Source organism: Procambarus clarkii, chromosome 6 (assembly GCF_040958095.1).
Source record: "Procambarus clarkii isolate CNS0578487 chromosome 6, FALCON_Pclarkii_2.0, whole genome shotgun sequence".
In the NCBI taxonomy this organism is placed as follows: domain Eukaryota; kingdom Metazoa; phylum Arthropoda; class Malacostraca; order Decapoda; family Cambaridae; genus Procambarus; species Procambarus clarkii.
Genome location: NC_091155.1, coordinates 39,773,775 through 39,799,618, shown reverse-complemented (window position 1 = coordinate 39,799,618; position 25,844 = coordinate 39,773,775). Strand labels below are relative to the sequence as shown.

General features: G+C 44.4%; 1 protein-coding gene across 2 annotated transcripts in view; it reads left to right on the top strand.

The window, feature by feature from the left end:
• LOC123754118 (nonsense-mediated mRNA decay factor SMG9) overlaps positions 1–25,844 on the top strand; it is a 117,839-nt gene that overhangs the window by 25,444 nt on the left and 66,551 nt on the right. For both annotated transcript variants that reach the window (XM_045736314.2, XM_045736315.2), the window contains 3 exons: positions 8,061–8,488; positions 10,458–10,543; positions 16,924–17,122. In XM_045736314.2, the coding sequence (XP_045592270.1) occupies positions 8,061–8,488; positions 10,458–10,543; positions 16,924–17,122 (713 nt within the window). The remainder of the gene's footprint in view (positions 1–8,060; positions 8,489–10,457; positions 10,544–16,923; positions 17,123–25,844) is intronic.

Here is a 25,844-nt window from a genome sequence, read left to right as displayed (position 1 = left end):
ACACTTGGGATTTTCTAGGCATTTATCCCTCCAGGTCACTATCTTGCTCTGTTCACCTGCATGCTGTAATACTTCACGCTCCTATCTCTACATTTATCATGATGTACATGAGCATTACTGTCAATGCACTTACACCAATTAGGTCTAGTACATCTGGCTGCACTGTCAAACTCATATTAGTCCTATACTGCCAAAATATCCCTCTTATGCATGGTAAGCATTTCACAACACACCAATATAGCAAGGTAAGGTACTTATTCAACACCTTCCCAGGGACTACATAATCTAGAAAACTAGTTTAATTCCCGCAAGTGTATACATTCTTAAGAGTTTTGTTTACACATTTCCCACAGGTTATTACTCCTTTTTTCTAGAGTTGAACCACTTAGGTGAAATTGACTGGATGAAGGGTAGTTGAAGGACTACTTCTGGATAATGAGGTAAATCTGGTAAAACTCCATCAGAAACAGCTGGCCTCCATCACTCTGGATCTTCTGTGGAACATACAGCCTAAACAAGACAATAGGAACTAAAAGTAGAAGAAACAGGGTTAGACCACACTGACACATCTGAACCTTCTTTACTCTGAGAACCACCAACAAGACTTCCAACCAACCAGAACCACAAGGAACAGTGCAAGGAACATCTGTCTGAACTGATGACCAGACCAAAATCAGTTTCAGACCAGATTTGATGACCAATATCTCTCCTTGCAACATTAGAGAGGACCCTGTTTTAAATCAAAGTTTGGGAAGCCCCAGTGTGTCTCAACATAACAACTGGCTTCCATTTACCATTTTTACAGAAGATTTCCCTAGAAAACATGTAGGGGTGATAATTTGCTATACATTTGGGATCTACATTATTCTTTGCACAGTATATCTATTCTACACTCCCTTACACATAATGAGACCAGTAGGTCTTAAATCAGGATGCAGCTGAAAGCAAGAAGTAATAACATGACCTCTTGCAATGAGTACAAAATCTGGTATCAGGGGGTTGACCCTGTCACACCAACTGAAGATTTATTAATTACATTACTGCGGTGTTGCTTCCCAAATGTGGTTTCTTAATCTTAGGTTTAGCAGGAGAAGAATTCATGTGAGTAGCAGGTGGGTTATAGCTTGGTTTGGTCTGGTGAACATTAAATTTATGAGCATGAGTATTAAGTCTACTATTAAAAGGATTTGATGGTACTCTAAAAGGCACCTTTGTGAGCAACTCGTGTTCATCAGCAAGCTTGGCGAGCTCATAAATGTCAGATGTATGCTTTTGTTCCGCTATATAGGTTAATAATTTATCTGGAAGACAAGATACCATCTCTTCAGTAATAAGGTTTTTAAGAGTCTCAAACTCTGTAATTGAAAGTGATTTAAGCCATCTCTCACAGTAATTCACTTTTAACCTAGTAAAGTCAGATATAGTCTGATCATGTGCCCTTTTTGATCCACAAAATTTTTGTCTATGTGCCTCTGGATTTAATTGCATTTAAGATACTATGTTAACAAAATCAAAATTAAAACTGTTAGCATTAGGAAGTGATTCAAAAACATCCTGAGCATTGCCCCTTAATTGACTTTGCATGATTGCAACCCTTTGGTCCACAGGCCAAGTCATGCTAATGGCTATCTTGGTGAAATGAGCAAAAAAGATCTTAGGGTCTTCCTCATTAAATTTAGGTAACTCTACATATTTATTCATTCTAGACTGAGGGTGGATATTGTCTGAAATGTTACTAGTGTTACCATGTCCAGCTGCAATTCTTTCTGCTTCTACTGTTTCTATCTGCCTCCATACTTTGTTGAACCTCTGTTTTTGTCTAGCTTCCTCTAACTTAAGCTGAGCCTCTATGTCTAAATGTCTCTGTTTATTTTAAGCCTCTATTTCTAACTGTTTCTTTTTAGTCTCTATTTTAGCTAGCTTTATCTGAGAATCGAATTCAAGATGCTTTAATGTTAATTGGTCATTTGACCCTTCAGCTAATTCCTCTAGAACGTCTTCTTCAAGTTTACCATCTTCCATCAGGTGTGTAACAATCAGCTTTACTAACTAGGCCTACACCATTCTGTTATTAGCTCTTAAATCTAATTTACCTGCCATATAAATTAACGCTATTGTGCTCCCGACAGAAGGCTCTTTAACTTTCCCCCTCGTGTGCAGAGTATTTCGGGTGACTGCGCTGCGACACTGAAAAGTGTACTGTATACGCTTTCGGTCTGCTCACCTTAATTTTCCATGTATGTATTTAAATTTGGTATCAATTTGATCACAAGAGAATGCCCTAGAGGAATATATATATATATAAAATTTCACCAAAGCTGATGTGAGACCCCCGCACCAAATAAAAAACTATGGCGATCGTTAGCCGTGAGCGCCAAACAGCGATGAAATATTTATGCTCTTTTTCAGGTTTGTTAACCCCAGAATTGTTCTACGTCGTTAATTTTGGTATCACTGTGATTAAAATAAAATTCTGCATACAGACATATGAAAATAAAGTACAGTACAAAACATGGGCGTGCCCTACACGCAAGACCGTGGGAAGTTGCCCAAGTGTTACCCGCTACCGCACGCCCAACTGCACATCGGCTACATCCCTACTGAAAAGTTTATACACTTTTTATGTTTTTGACCGTAATTTTCGCAACCTGTCCTCTTAAAAAGAACATCGCTTTTGGCCGTTTGCCCGTATGGCCGAATTTGGACGTAATTTGAAAATGAAAAAAAATTGAAAATAAATTTGGGATTTTTTTTTTCAACAACAGTAAGTTAAGGGTCCTCTGATAGGTTAGGTGGGCAGGAAATTCTCATAAAGTTTCAAAACGTTATGAAAAACGTGAATTTAAAGTGTCCTCTTATAACCTCTGCTCGTAGGCGGGACAACTCAAATAGAAAACGGAACAGAACGTCACTTTTGTGAGTCGATTTCATTTCAAGTTACGTCCAAATTTAGCCATATCGCGCATACGAGCCAAAAGTGACGTTATTTTTAAGAGGACGGGTTGATTTTCGATGTACATGTTTCATTTTGGTATCAATGTGTTTTCAATGAAATGTTCTAGAGGAACATGTATAACATGTCACCAAAGCTAACGTGATGCCGGCACCAAACAAAAAACTAAGTCGTTTGTTAGCCGTGCACGGCAAACAGCGCGAACATGTTGCTACTCTTTTTAGGTTTATCAAGTCCAAACTTGTTCGACATTGTTCTTTACTGTATCATTGTGATCACAACAAAATTCCCTATACAGACATATGCATATAAATTAGACAACATGGGGCGCATAACCCGCAACGACCCCTAAAGTCGCCAAAGCCTTACCCGCTAGAACACACTCATTGCCACACCCGCTACACCCAATACACCCGACAAACACATACAGTTTGCTAACAGAAGTTTTTGTGCTACATTGTTCATTGTGGTATCAAATTATTCACAATAAAATGCTCTAAATAGAAAGACAAATATGTGTGTGATGTAACAGTGCAAGTATTTTGCACTCTTTCATGTATAATTGTGAATTATAATTGTGAGTTATAATTGTGGGTGCGTGCGTGTGTGTGCGTGCGTGTGTGTGTGTTGGTGAGGTGGCGTGCGGTAGTGGAGGAGTGGGCCGGCCTGGCTTGTGCTGATGGCACTATTGAACAAAGAGGGGCCTTGTGTACTGCAGGACCTGCCTGGGTCCTATAAGGGTTAGTTTTGCTTCTCAGGCCTTATTTGGGCATGAGGAAGAGAGTACACAGCTTCCCCCACGTTGGGGATGGCTGGTAGATTTTGTTAGCAACCGCCTTGCACAGAGAGAAGGTGACCAGCCAGTCTTCCTCACCCTGACGGGTGACACTCCAGGCACCCTCAGGGTGTATCCGTCTGAGTTGTGAGGTAAGAGTGTCAGTAATGCATTGTCTTGATTGGGTGTCTTTGTGGTGACGAGCTAGTGGAGTCTGAACCATTTAGCCATGTATGGTGTGGGCGTGTATGAGTGGGTGATCCCCCCCCCCTACCCCTTTTAATTTGGTCAATATTGTGTTAAATAGTAGGATGTCAAAGTGTTAATTGGAATAATTTGAGAAAATTTGGATTCAATAAATATCTGTGTAGAATAACAAACTTGACTTTTGTTTAGTCCTCTTTTTGAATCAATGTCCACTCAAGTAAGAGTTAAGGCTAGAGAGATATCTAGATGAAAAAGTGAGAGATAACTAAATTAAGCAGTGTTCCTGTCGCATTGTTTTAAGTGGAAGTGAATTTAGATTCAATGACAGGTGGTGGCAGCAAACTTCAGAACATCTTAGAATAACATCATTCATAGATCATAGATAGAAACAAGTTCAGTCTACTCTCCCTACTCTTCTTATTCCTCCTACATCACTCTACTCCTCCTCCTTCATTCTCTCCCTCCTGCCTCCCCTCTTCCCGTTCGCTTCCTGTTTTCTATTCCCGCTCGCCTCTTCTCCACCTCAGTTCCTGCCTCAACCTCCCCCATGTTCTATCCACCCATCCCCTCTCTTCTCTTCCCTCCTCCTCTCTCCTTCTTCCTTTTTACTTTGTTTTTGATTTTCTACACAATCCAACAAACCCCCCCCCCCCCCCCCCCGTTACAGTGAAAGTATCCACGTCTTCCACGTCTGCCTCTCGGGTAAGTCCCTATTTCCTTCTCTGGTGATGTAGCTCCAGGAAGTCATTGGGACTCCCCACAGAAAACCAGCATTGAATGTAATGAAACACCATTTTCTGGGTGAGCCCCAGAGGCTCTATGGCAACCCTCCCTCCCTCCCCTCCGGTTGGTGATTTCGCTTCCTTTTTGATGCTTAGCATCCACACTGGATGGCTTGGGTAATCAGTGTGGGGAAGCTGCACGGACAGGTGTGATGTTTGCTTGTTTCCTTAAGTTGTAGGGCGAGTTCTGCCTCCAGGTTCGGTTTTTGGTCGCAATTTCTTACCAAGTGGGGTTTGTTTCATTATGCCTACCTTTCTGGGTGCCAACCCCGGTCAATGGCAGACATGGAATACCCCCAATTACATTGGGGCTTCTGTATGCCATTGCTGCCTTTGCCACTCTGAGGGGACCAGGTCCACCTTCATCTTCCCTTCCTGAGGGAAGGACAAACCTTGTCCTTCCCCTGCTGTAGTTCATTCTGGTCATTCCCCCCCCCCCCATCCCTTCCTGCTTCCAACTCTGAAGCGTCTGAGGGTTTCGGAGTCGGGACAGGGTTTAGTTGGGTTAGAGACTCAGACGGTCTCGTAGGATGCCCCTTATGGAGTGGCAATGGTGGCATTTGAGCTTGTTTATCCTGCCGAAGCATATGTGGTCTGGCCGGTGGGCCTCTTTCCTTCCAGCTTTTACGGCTGCTTCGGCTTTTTCTTGAGGCTGAGGCTTTGGGGGGATGGCTCGGCCCTGGGACCTGCTGTTGAGGTTCCCGGGGCAGGGGAGGGGCTGACATGGTGGTCTTGGGCCCTGTTGGATCCAGCTTGGGTTTATGTGCCCTTGGGTTTTTGTGGCCTCTGAGAGGGGTTTGTTTACTTTTCTTTTCTTCCCTCCTTGTATGAGATGGATTTAGTGTCAGTCCCTTCCTGGGTTCAGTTCCGTGTCCCTTCGGGTCCATCGGTCCCATCCTTCCGGAGGCTTACTGTGGCTTACCTCCTGCATGACCCAGATTAAGCCTAGATAATAGATCTTTCTTCGTTCAGGTTTGGATCTTCAGTACCATACTGGCTTCGTTGTGAGGTTCAGGAGTCGTCTTGGCTAGCGGACTACCCTATTTTGTCATTGGAGGCCTGGTATATGTGATGTCGGTCCCGCACGCTAGAGTGGCATGAGGCTGGGACATTGGTCCAGGTTTGCCTTGGGGCGAGTTTGAGCACCTCACTGCATGCTTGTTCACCCCTTCCCTTCCTTGGGATGTTGGCATGGTGCAGCTTCACATGCAGGGTTCCCTCTCTTTCGGCTGCACTGGTTGCTGAGGTATTGCGTACTCGTGGCCTGTTCGCTTTGGTCTTGTGGTTCTTTTCCCCTACTGAACCAGCCAGCTACGTGGCTGGTTCAATTTTTTCCTTGAGTCTGGTCATTTTTACTCGAGTCTATGACCATTTGTATGGTGGGCAGGTGGCTTCTTTAATGGTGTTCCACCTGCGTGCTTCGTCTCGGTGACAGTATGAAGTTTCCTGGCGGTCCTTCTGTTATTTCTTGTCCCTTCATAGCTGTACTGTACTTCTGTCTCTGATCGGGTGGTTTTGTCATTCCTTTCATGGAAAGGAAAGACAAAACCACCCGATCTTTTGTCTTTCCAAACCACCCGATGGTTTTGTCTTTCCTTTCCAGGACTGTCATCTTATTCTGAATACTGTTGCCTCGTATCATGCGGCGCTGGCAGAGCCTCTGAAGCTTGCGTTCGGCATTGATGTTATTTCTGTGCCTTTCCGCAAGCAGTCTCGTGCGTTGTTTCACCTTCAGCCTGCTCATGCGCCGCCTGAGCCGTCCTGGTCATTGGATCGGGTGCTCTCTCTTCCATCTTCTCCTTGGTTTCAGGTGGCCCCTTTGGTTCAGGATTGTTTTCCAAGGCTTTTTTCCTATTGGCATTGGCCTCTGGGGGTCGGGTCGGGGAGCTTCATGCTCTCCTCTAGCACAGGGGTTTCTGCTCTTTTGGTCCTCGTGGTAGGTTTGTTTATTTGCAGCCATCTTCTTTCCTGGCGAAGAATGAGACGGCTGCTTTCTGGAGGGGTTCTTGGGTTGTTGATGCTTGGTTGGTTAGGCTGGGGGTGTATCATGTGTCGTGTCCAGTTGTGGCTCTCTGCCGTTACCTGCGCGCCACGGCCTCTGTGGCTGGGGACGCACTTTGGGTTGACCCGGTTTCCCTTCTTCCCTGTTCCAGGGTTCGGGTCTCCCAGGTCGTCCTCAGGGTTATTTGGTCCAGCCGGCCTGCTGTCTATCCTTATGCCCACGACGTTCATAAGCTTGCTACGCTGGCTGCCATCTTCGGTAACATGTCTTGGGCTGACATTCGGGCACAGGGCTTTTGGAGATCGAACAGGGTCCTGGCCGCTCGCTACCTTTTCAATGTTCCTGGGCCTAGTCGGGCCTATGTCGCTTTTGGTCCACGGTTGCAGCCGGTTGTCTCGATTTCCAGTTGAGGTGCGAGTGTCTCCCAGGTAAGTCCCTCTTGCTTTTGTCTTTTGGTACATAGCTCTGGGAGGCGATGGGGCTACCCCCAGAAAACCAGCGTTGAATGTAATGAAACGCCATTTTCTGGGTGAGACCCGGAGGCTTCCCGGCAACACTCCTTCCCTCCCTCCCTCCGGTCGTCGGTTTTAGGTGTGTTTTTGATATCCAGCCTCAGAACTGGAGGTGTGGATAGCCGGCACGGAGGTCTGGGGCTTCCCTTTTCCCCTTCTGGGGAAGGGGGAGCTGCGCAGACAAGCGGCGCTGCGAAGTTGTGACGTGGTGACGTCATGCTCATTTGCTCGTTTTCGTTTGGGGAGTTTTGTCCACTCCTTCGGCTTTCAGTAGCAATTTCTTAACTAGAATAGGGGTCTATTTTGGGGCACTTACCTTTCTGGGAGCTGACCTGGTCGATGGCATACATATAATGCTTCCAACCACATGGTGGTTTCTGTAGGACATTGCTCCTCATGCCTCTCTGAGGGGGCCAGGTTCTGGCTCATGGTCCTTGGTAGGCCTAGAACTCCATTCACATGACTGATGCCAAAGTCTAATATCCATATCAGCCTGGATAGCTCTGGGGAGCCTCCGGGTCTCATTCCACATTCAACTTTTTTTGTCTTGTTTTTCTGTGATCAGAGTCTGCATTTAACATTATAAGAAGATAAAATAATTTTTTGCAAAGAATCTATTTTTGGCACACCACGGGAATGTCACATTTTAAGGCCGCACAGCACGGTGGTTAAGGCAATATTTACATTAACTTTAGCAAGATATTATATTAATGTTGCACATTTCTTAACTTAAAATAATGCTTTAAAATTATTAAATATTATAGTACTTTATGTTCAAAAGTATTTTTTTTTTACACAGATGTATATTAATGACACTTTTTTTTTTCAGCCTGATAGGGAGTACGAAACTTTTCTGTCTGACAACATGCGAGCACCTGTGATCCAGGTGTTGGGCAAGCCGCCCCATGACTACAAGGGGGGATCCAGCAACTACAGTCACTATGACCATTCCCATCACACTCACAATTGGGAGAAGCGGGGTGTGGGGCGGTACCATGATGACTGGGAGAAAAGGGGAAGTTACAGTGGTAGTGGAGGCACAGGTGGTGTACTCCGGATCAATGAGGGGACAAGGAATGCCATATTCTTAGGGGATGCTGGACGCCCACCTGGACGAATAATGGATGGTGACGGGGTTGAAGGAGAAAGCTCTCAAAATACTGGTGTCGGGACACCAACACCAGTCATACTCTCTCGTGCTCGTAGCAACAGTGAGCAGCGTTCCACTTCACCAAATCCTACCATAATTACTGCTAGGTAAGTTGACAAAAAAAGTAAACATTCTTCCTGTTACGTTGGCTAGAGAAGGTTGAAGGATCAAGGGCACAGCATAAACATACAGAATCAAACACTTCAGTTTAATTAAAACATTGAAGTTGAATTCCAAATCATGAAGAATACCATGAAAATTTAAAAGGAAAATATATTGGGAAATGTGGCTTTGCCTCCCGCCCCTATTTTCACCTTTCAATTTCCTGTTGAATGCCCTTATAAGATTTTATTTTATAATGAAAGGAATATTTATTTTTAGGTGTTCAAAATTTTTATGGAACAGAAGTGTTAAATAGACGAGGAAATATCCTTTGACCTTCTGTACCTGTAATCTAGAGCATTCATTTGTAAACATTTTTTCACCAAATTCATAGTTATAACAAGGTCTGTAACCAGATTGGTGTCTAAGTAGGGATGAAAACAGAAAACCAGAAACACCACTAGACAGAATTGAAGCTTATGTGGAAGAGGTAAAAAATATCTGGATATCAGATATCAGATATCAACATGGGTACTAAAGGAAGCTGCAGGGAGCTTGTGCTACCCATTAACTATAGCATTCAACATCACATTTTTCATAGGAGAGCTACTGGAAATCTGGAAAAGCCAAGTGTTGTTTCAATATCCAATAAAGACCTGGGAGTAAATGTAATGCAACACTTACCAGAAACACATGTGAACAAGTTAGCAGTGTATTGGAAGTTAGCAAACATTAGAACACCATTAAAGAAACTAAACATGGAGGTTTCAAACCCATACATTGCATATATTAGACCATTATTCGAGCATGCAGCACCACCATGCAACCTGCACCACATGAAGCACTACCTCTATGTGCAATATCTCCAAATGGCATATGTAAGACAGGTCACATCCTATCAAGGAGGTAAAGTGCTCGTGTGTTGATACACAGCTCGCAACCCATCCTCCGAATTGACAGTACGATTTAATACTAAGTGTAATAAGTACACTTTCTTACTGTCATAAACAGTGCATAATTGCACTTATGGGGCTGTTACATTTACCCAACTCCCTCCCCCGATTTAATTCTCCTCGTTTTCTGTTAAGACACTCAGAATTTTAGGATGAAGTTTTCAATTTCAATTTGCAATACACAAGTTTTAAATATCGGGAATTTCTTTTTCAGGTTTATTAAACAAAATAGATTTTATACAAAATTTTAAAATATCCTGAGTTACTTTACAATTTATTGATATATTTTAGTTTTGTTTTATTAGTTTTATAAAACTGTAATATCAATATAGCTATAGGTTAAGTACTAATTTTAATTAAGAAGCAATAAAATTATCATCTTCAAAAACTAAGACGGTTAGGTGAGGTTGTGGTTTTCTATTCAGTTTTTCAGGTAAACCCAAATATTCACAATATATTTGACAGTACGATTTAATACTAAGTGAAAATAAGTACAATTCCTAACTGCTATGAATAGTACATAATTGCACTAATTTGTCTTCTTACATTTACCACCCCATTTTTGGAGGACGGGCTGCAGCTCGTGTGTATCAACACACGAGCTGTATGCAGTTGCTGTATTCCATTGAAAATCTGCCTATAACTGAGTGTCCACTGACCTGTCAGAAATGAGTTGCACAATAAATCTCATTTGCATAGGATGAACTCCAATTTGTTGCGTCTTGAGATAAGTTGCAATTAAGTATAGTGCCTTTATCAAATGTCTTCAGGCATTATTTTGCTGTTGCAGAGATTTTTCTGTTAATTTAACGAGTTTTCAGCACGTAGAAAAAGTAGTGTTTCTTAAATTTGCTTCTCCTTACCACCCCCCCCCTACCTCCTTCTTAAGTATATTACCCTGCAATCGGGTTTGACACAAGGTCCCAAACAGTGAAGCCTCTAGTAGAACTGGAAGTCTTTATAAAAAAAATCTTAGTTCTTCCACAGTAAAATTTTATCTTGGTAATAAATATTGTTTCAGGAAGGACTCAGCCCCTACTGTGAGCCCTGGATCTACTTCATCTAACCAACAATACCAAATAGCATCAAAGCCTCTTATGATGGAAGGTGAGTTGTGTTTAAAACAATTTTTTCTGTGGGGGAGCCCCTTCGGCTCCCCCGGAGCTTATCCAGGCTGATATGCTAATGTCAGACTTTGGCATCAGTCATGTGTATGGAGTTCTATGGGCCTACCGGGGACCACGAGCCAGAACCTGGCCTCCCTCAGAGAGGCAAGGGGAGCAATGGCCTATAGAAACCCCCCGTGTGGTTGGAAGCATTCTATGTCTGCCTTCGACCGGGTTAGGCACCCAGAAAGGTAAGCGTCCCAAAACAAACCCCTATTCTGGTGAAAATTGCTACCACAAGCAGAACAGGTGGATAGAACTACCCAAAAAGAAACGAGCAAACGATCACGACATCACACGTCGCTGCACCGCTGTCTGTACAGCTCCCCCCCTCTCCGGGAGGGAGAAGGGGAAGCCCCAGACCTACCGCGCCGACTATCCACCATCAGTTCTTCGGCCGATGCTAGAGGCTGAGATCGTGTGTTCTGGCTCCGGTGGTTGTTTCATCACTGTACCTAGAGTGTGGTGACTGTCTTCTAGGTGGTGCGTGAGCCAGGAGTGATTCTCCAGTACTCGGGCTGCATGCGCCTAGGGTTTCCTTCCTTAGGTGCCCTGTAAGTACAGTACTGCCCTTGGAGCTTGGAGCCACCTTCCACAAGTTCCTTGGGTTCTTCCCCTGCTAGGCCATTTACTGTTTGGTTTTCTGCCACCCCTTGTGTGGTAGGGTGTTCTGTCTCCCTTGTTTGCCTTGGGATAAGGGGCGGTTTGCACTGGTGGGGCCCAGGATACTGCGCAGGTTGTTTTCACCAATCACATCGGCCAGCTCTGTTCCGCGTGGGTATGCTATTCTCTTGCAGGGTTTTCCTTTTTTTTTTTTTTGCCTGGTGGGGGGTGGATTCTGCCTTGGCTCTTACCCCCAGTGTACTGAGTACTCTTCCTTCTTCCGGTGGTTCCCCCTGCTAGGTCCTTGTGATTGTACGCGTCCCGGGGGTTAAGTTCTTAGAAAGTTGTTTGGTAGACTTGGGGACCGGTTTGCAGTACCCTGCCTGGGATTACCTGGGTGAGAGTCCCTGTAGGTAAACGCTCAGGACCCTGGGAAACCCCAAGGAGGAGCGTGGGTCTGATGGATATGGCCCGGAGCCCCCCCTCCCTCGCTTTGTGCGGGTTCGAGGGTTGCTCTGTCCCTTTGTCTCAGGGTGACTCACTGTTTCGCCTCCGTTTGCTGCCTGTGGGGTCGGTGACACCTTTGGTCCAGAGCCCTGCGAGGTTTGTTGCTTGTTTGTGGCTCGATTACCCAGTCTTATGCTGACTATGCGGATGCAAGCAACACGGGCGTTGCAAGTTGAGTGTCGGTGGTGCAACACGCTAGGTAGTTTGCTTCCCGGGAGCCCCGGGGCTGCCCTGTTTTGGTTGGTGTGACGGGACTTGGGAGTGTTGGATGCTTTGGTTTTGTTCCTTCCGTGCCCTCTTGTCTTTCCCCCTGCTATGGCCCTCCCCCCCCCTACCTCCCTGCATCCGGATCCTTACCGTTTGTGGGTTCGGGGCGGGGCTTCGCTGGTCTTTAGACTCGGGCAGTCTTGGGGATTCCCCCTTCCGGGGAGCGACAGAGGCATTCGAGCCTGTCCCTCCAGCTGTGTTGTATGAGTCTGCCAGTGGGCTCCTTTCTTTAGTTCTTGTCTGGTTTCCCGGGCTTTTCTTTTGAGGCTGGGGCTTTGGGGGAACGGCTTGGCCCCAGGACCTGCCTAGTGGGTTCCCGGGACTGGTGGGGGGCTGACGTTTCGACCCCGACTGGGTTTTTCTGCCCTCTGGGTGGGGCTCGCGATTACGAGGAGTGGATTTTTTTCTTAAACCCCCTCCCCTCTCCATACATGTTTTTGGGAGTCAGCCCCTCCCCAGGATCAGTTCCTTGTCCCTTGGTTCCGTTGAGTCCGTTTCTCTACCCTTCTTCTGATGACGGGCCTTCACAGTTTTGTTCCCCTCTTCTCAGGAATCTGCATGACTTTTGGTCTCGGGTGCGACTTTGTTTTCCGTGCCTTCGTGCTTCGTGCCTGCTTCTTTATGTTCTAGAAGCATCGGGTTGGTTTTTATTCTTCCCATATTCTTGGAACGTCTGTCGTCTTCCAGTCCTTTCTGGGGCTTGTTGGTCCTTCTCCAAGCTTCTCTGTTTTCGATCCTGCTTCGTTCTTTTTTGTTTGTCTCTTGTCTCCATGCACAGGGTTGCCAGATTGGGCTCCTTGTAGCCCAAATTGGAAGCTGTGCTATGTTTCTTTTTGCTCCTTCCTGCTCTTTTCGAGTATGGTTGGCGGCTGCTCTGTGTACTCTCATATGGGATTCGGTCGTTAACAACACTATTTTGTCTCTCTCTCTTTTTTTTTCTCTCTTTCGTGGTTTCTTCTTCAGCTTACGACTTCTGGTGACCCACGTCTGGCATCCTTGCTGCACATGCGCCATGGTTGTTTGTTTTGATATGGGCGGTGTGCACATGTGCTGGGGTTTTGCGTCCCTTTTTCTCTTGGGTGCTTCGCTTTTCGCTCTTCTCAATTCTCTAGTCTGTGTCCCGTAGCTCTTGGGGGCGTTCTGGAGAGGACGCTCTTGGGGGCGTGCTGCTATGGGGAGGACGCTGTGTTATCCCTGCGTATGGGTGTGTGGCTCCTCTTTCGCCTCTACCCTCCTCTTCTCCTGCATTGTGCAGCTCTGCCTTCTTCCACTGGCGGTGCTCCCAGAATCTTCTCGGCTACGTTGTGTTGACACGTTCGTGCCTACGTTCTGCAGGCGAGTTTACGCGGTCTGGCATCTTTTTCGGCCAGGTGCTGGTTCGTGTTTTGGGATACGTATATCCAAACATCGGACCACAGATGACTGAAGCAGGCCTATTGGACCGTACGAGGCGGCTCTTATTTATACCCCACCAGTCCCACTCTTATGCATGTCCAGTCCATGCTTGAGTCCAGATAAGGGCCTCACCTCCACCAGGTTACGAGGTACAGTGGTGGGGGTGTATGTTATGGCGTAAGTGTTCCTGTCTGGATGTTTTGAGGGGGCATTTTACTACTGTTTTCATGCTGTGGATGTGTGTTGGGGATTGGTTGTGGATTTTTATTTGGCCTTTCTGTGCTTCCTGGGGTTTTACTTGTTCATCTGAGTTAATGGTTGCACGGGGGTCAGGGCCCGGTTTTTCGTAGTCTTATCTGGGTCACTCTTTCCTTGCACGTCTTGCAGTGCCTGGCTTAGACCTTCCATATACATTGGTTTCTCTGTATGGTACTTACCTCATTGTCCTTACGTAGTTGTGTTTGCGGGAGTTGAATTCTGGCTTTTTGGTCCCGCTTCTCACCTGTCATTCGCTCACGAGCAGGTTCCTGGGCCTGCTGGGCTCTTATCATATCTGCACTTGAAGCTGTGTGTGGTGTCATCCTCCACCACATCGCTTCCTCATGCGTTCCGCTTGTCTTCTACCCTGACACTGCGATACTTCTTTCCCATGTCTCTCTGGCTTGTTTGGGCTCTCATTCCACCGGTGTCCCTTGGTGCGCATGCCCCTGGGGTCCCGTAGTCTGTCTTTCAGTGCCTTATCCCTTCCTATGGGACTCCTCAATGTGGTGATCATGTCCTCGTCGTTTGTACTCCTTGGTTTGGGTACTGGTCTGGTGGCATACCTTTACACTTTTTTCCTGTCTCTAGAATCATGTGTCAGGACTGTCGTCTCCGATCTCCTGGCGGGCTCGCGGGTGTTGGGATGCTTTTCTGTACTGCGGACGTTCCATCTCCTCCTTTGTCGGCTTAGGTTTCCGACTCTGCTGGCTCTGTGATGGTCGCACCCGAGATCTTCCCGCGGCTCCGCCTCTTTCTAGGCTCAATTGGCCCATGGCGGGGCCGATTCGGTTCTGCCTCGAGTCTTTCATCTTCTGTTGGTGGTCGGGTGGCTTCGTTGATGGTGTCCCACCTGCGTGCTTCTTCTTGGTGGCAGTGTGGAGTTTTTGGCGGTCCTTCCTTTTCCTTCTGTCCCTTCTTTGGTAGCTGCGTTTGTTGGCGTGGTCTTCTCTTGTGGAGGTTTGGGGCCGTCATCTTGCCCCATACTGTCGCCTCGTATCGTGCGGCGCTGGCAGAGCCGCTTCAGCTTACTTTCGGTATTGATGTTACTTCTGTGCTGTTTCACAAGCTGTCTCGTGCATTGTTTCCCTCCGGCCTTCTCTTGTGCCGCTTGAGCCGTCCTGGTCATTGGACAGAGTGCTCTTTTCTTCTCCTTGGTTTGTTGTGGCCCCTTCGGTTCAGGACTGTTTTCCAAGGCATTTTTCTGTTTTCTGTTGGCATTGACCTCTGGGGTGACAGGTTGGGGAGCTTTATGCTCTCCTCTGGCGTAGGGGTTTCTGCTCTTTCGGTCTTCGTACTGGTTTTGTTCGTCTGCAGCTGTTTCCTTCTTTTCTGGCGAAGAATGGGACTGCTGCTTTCCGGAGGGTCCCTGGGTTGTTGATGCTTGGTTGGGCCTGGGGGTGCATCATATTTTGTGTCCGGTGGCGTCTCTTCGCCGTTATTGCGCGCCACAGCTTCTGTGTCCGGGGACGCGCTTTTGGTTGATCCGGTTTCCTTTCTTCCCTGTTCACGGGTGCGGGTCTCCAAGGTCATCTGCAGAGTTCTTCAGGCCAGCCAGTCTGTGGTCTATCCCCGTGCCCATGACGTTCGTAAGGTTGCTGCTCTTGCTGCCGTCTTTGGCGCCATGTCCTGGGCTGACACTCGGGCATGGGGCTTTTGGCGGTCGAACAGGGTCCTGGCTGCTCGTTGCCTCGTGCACGTCTCGGGGCCTTGTCGGGCCTGTGTTGTTTTGGGTCGGCGGTTGCAGCCAGTTGTCTCGCCTTCGTGTTGGCTGCAGTTGTCTCGCCTTAGCAACGGCCGCCTCCCGGGTAAGTCCCAATGTTTTTCTTCTGTGGGTAGTTAGCTTCGGAGAGCCAAAGGGGCTCCCCCCAGAAAACCAGCGTTGAATGTAATGACCCAGTTTACCTGAATACATACAGGATTACAACCGGCTTTGGGATGTCATGCTTCTTGAGGTTATCTTGAGGTTATCTTGAGATCATTTCGGGGCTTTAGTGTCCCCGCGGCCCGGTCCTCGACCAGGACTCCACCCCCAGGAAGCAGCTCGTGACAGCTGACTAACACCCAGGTACCTATTTTACTGCTAGGTAACAGGGGCATAGGGTGAAAGAAACTGTGCCCATTGTTTCTCGCCGGCGCCCGGGATCGTACCCGGGACCACAGGATCACAAGTCCAGTGTGCTGTCCGCTCGGCCGACCGGCTCACTGCTTGTTTGCTTGTTTTTCTTTCGGGGAGTTCTGTCCACTCGTTTGACGATATTTGTTGTTAACCAGAAAAGGGGTTTGTTTTGTGGCGCTTTCCTTTCTGGGTGTCTGTCCTGGTCGATGGCAATTATAGAATGCTCCAAATCACATGTGCATTTCTATGGGCCATTGCTCCTTGTGCCTCTGTGAGCGGGGCCAAGTTCTGGCTCGTGGTCCCCAGTAGGCTAGAACTCCACCTACATCGACTGATGTATCCATATCAGCCATGAATAGCTCCGCGGAGCCTCCGGGACTAACCCAGAAAATGGCGTTTCATTACATTCAACGCTGGTTTTATGGTACAGCATTTAGAGGTTTAAGGGTTAATGTTTTAATACAGAGCACTTCACTGTATAATTCAGTGGAAATTGCAAAATTTTTGGTTTGTATTCTCAGCTGGTAAATTTTATTTGAATTTAGTAACTACTCCAGCTTTTCTAGTCATCATTCATGTGCTATATCCTTAAACACATTTGCAAATTTTGTTTTTTATCAACTCTTAATTTTTCCAGTGCCTCTTATCAAACTTGTAAAAAATATAATAACCTAGTGTTCCTTTTATTGGTGTTAATGCAACAAACTCTTCTGTTACTACATACTGTACTTCCATCAACACCATGTATAAAAATTACAAGTTCTGCTGCATAGGTTACATCTACTCGTATCAATTGCAATAGAAAATGCAATTGAGGTGTTTACTTTTAAGTGACAAAATTCATCTGATAGTCTACTTAAGTCATAAATAACTGAAGTGTACTGGAGTGACATTCACAACCATCCTACGTTACAGGCTTACATGCACAACATTTTAGTGAACACAACACTACTTTTGTGTTGATTAATTTTTTTAAATTAATTTTCCAATTCATATGTTGCATTTTTAACATAAGAGTTGGATGGTTAAGGTGTGGGTGTAGCAGCGAGTGAGTTGCCTGCACATAAAAGGGCGATGGGCCACATGTTTGATGACCTCGCTTTAAAGTATTTGTAATAATTGATCAAAATATGCTATATAGATGTAAAACTGAATCACTTTTATCTTCACAGCTTCCCTCACTCCAGAGAGGGTTATGAAGGGCCCAGCGCGTCTGTTGGACGAGTCTCTCAGTCTGTGCGACGACCTCAGCCCATACCTGCTGGACCAAAGCAATTTTCTGGTTGTGGCAATGATGGGGATGCAAGGGGTTGGAAAATCTGCTTTGGCTTCTCTCTTTGTTGATTCCAGTGTAGATGTTCAAAAGATCAGGTATGATACTACTACTACTGCTGCTGCTGCTCTTGAACTGTGACCTACACTTCATATAGAGAATCAGTTCATTAAGAATATTTATGAATTTCTTATTGTTAGGTCATTCCTATGATGATTTATGGTTTTGTCATGTTATTTTTAATTACTTTGTGTATTTCTTTTACTACCTTGAAGTCCTTCACATATTGACTTGAAACTTAAAATAATCAAGTTTGGTTCATAAAGTGTGAACGCTTTTAAAAATTGAATAATGTATCAACCAATAATGGGGTTTTTGTGAAGTGTTTTGGGAACACTTGTTAATTGATAATAAAACTGAGCTTAAGTTCATTATTAAGGGGTAACCAAATAGTGTCTAGGGCAGCCCTTCCCTATGCACTCATTTGACGTTGTCTCTGCCCTGACAGTGATGTCTTGTAAATTTAGGAGTTTGCCCAAGAGGCTGTACTACTATGTAGTGTGCCTCACCCTGGGAAGTTCAAGGATCTTCGACTCCTCTGCAGAGCCCTATGGTTGGGAGCATTTGGGGATTGTTGTTGCAGGGTGCACTAAGGTTTGCATGCTTGTATATACAACATGTCATTGAAACCCTTTATAGTCGTGCTTATCCTGATGGCTACATTTGGTATCAGGTCTTTCTACAAATGTTCCTGGGCCTGCTTGGTCCTTACTTTCAGGGTTTGGCAAGCCTTGTGGGTCTTGGGTATGGCTCATTATAGTTCAGCCCACGGCAACATTATAGTTCAGGAAGCAACAGACCAGACAGTCTGTTGCTCGTCAGCTGTCAGGCCGGAGTTGCCACAAAGAAAGAGATAATTACCTAATTATTTCAATGTCTCTGATTGATTTTTCATAGTTTTTTTTGCTGTAATATTATTCAATAGTGTGTAGTGTGATATATTTATATAATAAAATGAGTGAATCATCGCTGTACTCAAAAATATGGTGTGCATATTGTTGATTCAATTATGTTCATCAAACAGTGAACTAATACTTTGTCGGTTATTAAACTATATACACAGGTTATATATAAGTATCTGCTTGTTTTGTTCACCATAACGAACCACTAAGTTGCTATTATGAGTCAAAAAGTAACGAGGAGTGACCGCCGTGTTCCAGCCAGCCACTCATGCCCTCCCTCAAGTCACCTGACTCACCCACATTCTCCTCCCACAATACTGTTTTTGCTTTTATTCACTATATACAGGCACTATATATAAGTATCTACATTCGTGTTCACCATAACGAGCCACTAAGTTGGTATGCTGAGTGGCAGTGGCAGTGGCAGCCCACCACTGGCTGCCACTCCCTCCCTCTCTCACCTCACCTGACTTGCCACCATTCTCCTCCCACTATACTGTTTTTGCTTTTATATACAGATGTTATATACAAGTATATACATGTTTTGTTCACATAACTGTACATCTAAGCTTGTATGGTGAGTAAAGGCACAAAGACGAAGCTACTCACACAGTCAGCTGGTGGCGGCCGCCCTCAAGGCCAGACGCACTAATATTTCTCCTCCAACAATACTGTTTGTGGTGTTCTTACGCTATATACACACATTATATATAAATATCTACCTGTTTTATTCACCATACTTGTACAAGTAAACTGGTATGGTGCCCAAAGACCATAGTGGTCATCAGTAAACAACATGATAAGTCGTGCAGACGACGCCACCTCCCTCACCAAAATGGCGGCTCCCAACCTACTCCTATTGCCATTTATACCCTCTATACACACGTTATATATAAGTATCTACATTTGTGTTCACCATAGCGAACCACTAAGCTGGTATGGTGAGTGCAATTAAAGGTGGCCACACACAGTCAGAAGACAACGTCACCATCCTCCCTCCCACAGCATTACTCCTCCCTCCATGGAGCACAGCGTTAAATATCACCACAATCCTGCTATTATCAGAACCCTGGTCAGTTTTATCACAGTCAGGGGTCTTCTGTAATTATATCATCGCTACATAATAGCATGAACAGGTATATTATGGCATTTTTAGGCGATGCTGTGGTCACAAGCTGAACAGCAGTGCTGTGAGCTCATTCTGCGTGCATCAGGGTGGGGGGGGGTATTTTTTCTTGACTTCATTTCAACACATATTGACCTACAACTTTCACATATTTAAGTACGAATGCCAAACAATGTTTATTAAATCATACAAGTAAATTCATGAATTAGAACCGCCTTATTCATTATCGATAACTTTGACTTCAATAATATCCATAACTAGAATTTCAACTTACTTCAGCATCTAAAAATCAAGTTTGTGACCAATTCTCACCATTTTTACATATAGTGTGCACAGCCGTCTTTTCTACAATCCATATTGAATGGATTTTTCATAAACCCTAAACTTTTGGAGTTGTTCACTTTTGTTGTCTAAATTTGCGCATATTTCAAATGCCATATTGACAATTTTCTTTTTACCGTAGACTGTACTGAAAACCTCTATTCTAAATATATGAAAATGAAGATTATGTGCTATTCTGAGAGCATAATAACACCAAATGAACAATAGATATTTTATATTTTTGCAGCCGAGTTCAAAATATGAAGTTTTCATTATTCAATTTTTTAATTATTTTTTATTACTGTATCTTTTCAAGTTTTCAAGTTAGGTTGGTATTATTTAGACAAAGTTGGAGCATTTGCCTAGTAGATTATGCACAAAACATTTAAAGAGTTTCAGCAAATTTTAAAATCTGAGCTAAATGTCCCACTTCATATAACGTTTTAACCCTTTTTAAGTGGGTTAAAACGTTTAACCCATTTAAAAAAGGGTTAACCCTTTTTTAAGGGTTATCCAGGTAGCAAGTTGCCAGAACCTTGAAAGACATCCAAAACCCCCCAAGCCCAAACATCAGTCTGTGACATAATGGAGAAAACAGCAGACAAAACCTTGGCCCTGAGAACCAAGGAAACTGGATTATGGAACAATGCATCAACTAAAGCACTACGGGTGGTCCATGCATGTGGTGACAGCCACAACCTGACAACAAATGATGCACCCCATAGCCATACAAGCCAAGCATCAATGACCATAGCACCCCTATGGAAGCCAAATGATTCATTCATCATCAGAAAAGGAGACAGCTGCAAACAGAAATCCCCCACGAGGGCTGAAAGAACAAAACTTGCACTTCTGAAGAAGAATGAAAAGCTACCTCCACCTGACAACCAGAAGAGCCAGCAAAACTAGATCCAGGTAGAACGTATCACAGATCAAATGGGCAACTGAGAATCGAGGAGAAGAAAAATACCAACACCCTATTGAGGTAGCACAATGACCTAGACGCAATATCTAGCTGGAGGTGAAAGACGCAAGGTACCTCATTAAATGGTGACAAGAGACATTGAGGCCAAATGCCAATAAGAGCAGCTCTTCCAATGCTGAACAGTAAGAGGCAACAGTATTGGACACAAGATGATCATCACTATAGAACAGTGCAAGAAAGATATGCAACTCACTTATGCACAAGTGGCCAAGGAGAAGGAAAAAATAGAAGAAGCAGTAAAGGAAGTCAAACACTGCAGCAACCAAGATAAAACAAACATTAGGCTGGAAGTGAGAAAAGAATTGGCATCTAACCCGAAGTTGGTGCAAAACACAGGTGATCGGAGTAAGTCCCTGATCATTTTTGGCTGCAAAGAAAAGGCGATAACATCTAGGTCAGAAAGAGCTGTAGAAGAAGCTAAAGTAGTAGATAAAATTGTTGGCCTCGTGGAAGGTCTTACAACCAGAGAGAATGTGTGCGACTACAGGAGAATAGGCAGGTACGTAAAAGGGAAAGATCGACCTTTGAGGATCACCCTAAACGGTGCCAAACAGATGGAAGAAGTACTAAGGAATGCTAGAAAATTGCAAAGGGATGAGGATGGGAAAGGGTGGTCGTTAAGACGAGATCTTTCAAAAGAAGATAGAGAGAAGCTGAAACTGAACCTCGCCGAGGCAAAACATTTAAATGAGAGCAGGAATGAAGAAGAAATAAATTCTTTTTTTCTACAAAGTGATAGGGGTAGGCAAACCAGTAAAGTGGTACATAAGGCAAACCAACGAAATCAATAGAGAGAGGGGGAGTGAAGAATAAGGAGAGGGGGAACAAGTTCCTGAAGATTGCATACACCAACATAGATGGAGTGAGATCGAAGATACTGGAGTTAAGTGATGTAATACAGCTGCAGACACCAGACATTGTTGCACTCACGGAGACAAAACTTGAAGATGTAATTTTAAATGAGGTCATATTCCCAAGGGGCTACTCAATTTGGAGACGGGACAGAAAAATTAGGAAAGGCGGTGGCGTTGCTGTACTGGTAAAAGAACACCTAAAGGTGAACGAAATAATGACTGCCAATCCACAAGAAGTTGACATAATAGCACTAGAGATCTGCCATGAGGATGATAAACTAATGATAATAAATACATATAGTCCACCGCCAAGCAGCACATGGTCAAAGGAGGAGCTAGATAGTAAACGTGAAGGTCTTATAACAATAATGAGAGAGATTATAGCGAGAGCGGATAACGATAGATCACGACTGTTGATAGTCGGTGACTTCAACTTGAAATCCATAGACTGGGAAGCATATGAAGCTAAAACAGAAGATTTTTGGACCTGTAAATTTGTAGACCTCATCCTGGAAACATTCTTGTATCAACATGTTAAACAAGCTACGAGGATGAGGGAAGGGGACGTTCCCTCCATGCTAGATTTGATATTTACCAGGAAGGAGGAAGAGATATTTGACATTCAGTACCTTCCTCCCTTGGGTAAAAGTGACCATGTCTTTTTGGGAATAAAGTATGCAATGCGTTATAAGCTGGAAGAAAATAAGGAGGTTGAAGCAGTTGAAAAACCAGACTTCACGAGAGGACATTATGGTGACCTTAGAAATTTTTTTAGTGAGTATAATTGGACAGACTTGATGCTAGGCAAGGAAGTGAATGAGATGTATGTCAAGTTTTGTGAAATATATGATAAAGGCACAAAAAAATTTATACCAAAACAGAGATGCAGAACTAGGAAACAGGATTGGTTCAATAGAAATTGCGAGAGGGCTAGAGACCAAAAGACACAAAAATGGAATCAATACAGGAAGAGGCCGAACCCCCAAACATACCAGCGATACAAAGATGCGAGAAACAACTACACGGCAGTGAGTAGAGAGGCAGAAAGAAATTTTGAAAAAGGGATTGCAGACAAATGTAAAACAGAACAAGGTCTATTCTATAAATTCATAAACAACAAATTGCAGGTAAAGGATAATATTCAGAGGTTGAAAATGGGAAATAGATTCACGGAAGATGAAAAGGAAATGTGTGAAACACTAAACGAAAAGTTCCAAAGTGTGTTTGTACAAAATGAAATCTTTAGGGAACCAGATACAATAAGAATTCCAGAGAACAACATAGAGCACATAGAGGTGTCTAGAGACGAAGTGGAAAAAATGCTCAAGGAGCTCGGTAAGAACAAAGCAGCTGGCCCAGATGGCGTTTCAACATGGGTTCTGAGAGAATGTGCATCTGAGCTCAGCATTCCACTTCACCTGATCTTTCAGGCATCCCTGTGTACAGGAATCGTAGCAGACGTGTGGAAACAGGCTAACATAGTTCCAATCTACAAAAGTGGCAGCAGGGAAGACCCCCTCAATTATAGACCTGTATCATTGACAAGTGTAATAGTGAAAGTATTGGAAAAACTAATCAAATCTAAATGGGTAGAACACCTAGAGAGAAATGATATAATATCAGACAGACAGTATGGTTTTCGATCTGGAAGATCCTGTGTATCGAATTTACTCAGTTTCTATGATCGAGCGACAGTGATATTACAGGAAAGAGATGGTTGGGTTGACTGCATCTATCTGGACCTAAAAAAGGCTTTCGACAGAGTTCCACATAAGAGGTTGTTCTGGAAACTGGAAAATATTGGAGGGGTGACAGGTAAGCTTCTATCATGGATGAAAAATTTTCTGACTGATAGAAAAATGAGGGCAGTAATCAGAGGCAATGTATCGGAATGGAGAAATGTCACAAGTGGAGTACCACAGGGTTCAGTTCTTGCACCAGTGATGTTTATTGTGAACATAAATGATCTACCAGTTGGTATACAGAATTATATGAACATGTTTGCTGATGATGCTAAGATAATAGGAAGGATAAGAAACTTAGATGATTGTCATGCCCTTCAAGAAGACCTAGACAAAATAAGTAGATGGAGCACCACTTGGCAAATGGAATTTAATGTTAATAAATGTCATGTTATGGAATGTGGAATAGGAGAACATAGACCCCACACAACCTATATATTATGTGAGAAATCTTTAAAGAATTCTGATAAAGAAAGAGATCTAGGGGTGGTTCTAGATAGAAAACTATCACCTGAGGACCACATAAAGAATATTGTGCAAGGAGCCTATGCTATGCTTTCTAACTTCAGAATTGCATTTAAATACATGGATGGCGATATACTAAAGAAATTGTTCATGACTTTTGTTAGGCCAAAGCTAGAATATGCAACTGTTGTGTGGTACCCATATCTTAAGAAGCACATCAACAAACTGGAAAAGGTGCAAAGACATGCTACTAAGTGGCTCGCAGAACTGAAGGGTAAGAGCTACGAGGAGAGGTTAGAAGCATTAAACATGCCAAAACTAGAAGACAGAAGAAAAAGAGGTGATATGATCACTACATACAAAATAGTAACAGGAATTGATAAAATCGACAGGGAAGATTTCCTGAGACCTTGAACTTCAAGAACAAGAGGTCATAGATTTAAACTAGCTAAACACAGATGCCGAAGAAATATAAGAAAATTCACCTTCGCAAATAGAGTGGTAGACGGTTGGAACAAGTTAAGTGAGAAGGTGGTGGAGGCCAAGACCGTCAGTAGTTTCAAAGCGTTATATGACAAAGAGTGCTGGGAAGACGGGACACCACGAGCGTAGCTCTCATCCTGTAACTACACTTTGGTAATTACACTTAGGTAATTACTAAACACCTCCTAAGACAAAAAGGACCTTAAACCACCAGTACAGATGGTGGAAACAGGATTAAGAGAGAGAGAAACATGAGAAAGGAGTACCAAGAAATTTCAAGCTGTCGCCATGACAAAGCAGCCCGTCCCCATAAGGTTTCCCAATGTCAAGAAAACTAAATTTAATGTGGCCTTTCCTAACCTACCAGAGGACCTAAAACAGAAAACAGGACAGTACGTCCTGTTTTCCCCAGATCTTTCTTCTATGTCATTGTGCTCGGGTATGCACTCTCCATCATGTGAAGGTTCTATGTCATTGTGCTCGGGTATGCACTCTCCATCATGTGAAGGTTCTATGTCATTGTGCTCGGGTATGCACTCTCCATCATGTGAAGGTTCTATGTCATTGTGCTCGGGTATGCACTCTCCATCATGTGAAGGTTCTATGTCATAATGTGCTCGGGTATGCACTCTCCATCATGTGAAGGTTCTATGTCATTGTGCTCGGGTATGCACTCTCCATCATGTGAAGGTTCTATGTCATTGTGCTCAGGGGTATGCACTCTCCATCATGTGAAGGTTCTATGTCATTGTGCTCGGGTATGCACTCTCCATCATGTGAAGTTCTATGTCATTGTGCTCGGGTATGCACTCTCCATCATGTGAAGGTTCTATGTCATTGTGCTCGGGTATGCACTCTCCATCATGTGAAGGTTCTATGTCATTGTGCTCGGGTATGCACTCTCCATCATGTGAAGGTTCTATGTCATTGTGCTCGGGTATGCACTCTCCATCATGTGAAGGTTCTATGTCATTGTGCTCGGGTATGCACTCTCCATCATGTGAAGGTTCTATGTCATTGTGCTCGGGTATGCACTCTCCATCATGTGAAGGTTCTATGTCATTGTGCTCGGGTATGCACTCTCCATCATGTGAAGGTTCTATGTCATTGTGCTCGGGTATGCACTCTCCATCATGTGAAGGTTCTATGTCATTGTGCTCGGGTATGCACTCTCCATCATGTGAAGGTTCTATGTCATTGTGCTCGGGTATGCACTCTCCATCATGTGAAGGTTCTATGTCATTGTGCTCGGGTATGCACTCTCCATCATGTGAAGGTTCTATGTCATTGTGCTCGGGTATGCACTCTCCATCATGTGAAGGTTCTATGTCATTGTGCTCGGGTATGCACTCTCCATCATGTGAAGGTTCTATGTCATTGTGCTCGGGTATGCACTCTCCATCATGTGAAGGTTCTATGTCATTGTGCTCGGGTATGCACTCTCCATGATGTGAAGGTTCTATGTCATTGTGCTCGGGTATGCACTCTCCATCATGTGAAGGTTCTATGTCATTGTGCTCGGGTATGCACTCTCCATCATGTGAAGGTTCTACGTCATTGTGCTCGGGTATGCACTCTCCATCATGTGAAGGTTCTATGTCATTGTGCTCGGGTATGCACTCTCCATCATGTGAAGGTTCTACGTCATTGTGCTCGGGTATGCACTCTCCATCATGTGAAGGTTCTACGTCATTGTGCTCGGGTATGCACTCTCCATCATGTGAAGGTTCTATGTCATTGTGCTCGGGTATGCACTCTCCATCATGTGAAGGTTCTATGTCATTGTGCTCGGGTATGCACTCTCCATCATGTGAAGGTTCTATGTCATTGTGCTCGGGTATGCACTCTCCATCATGTGAAGGTTCTATGTCATTGTGCTCGG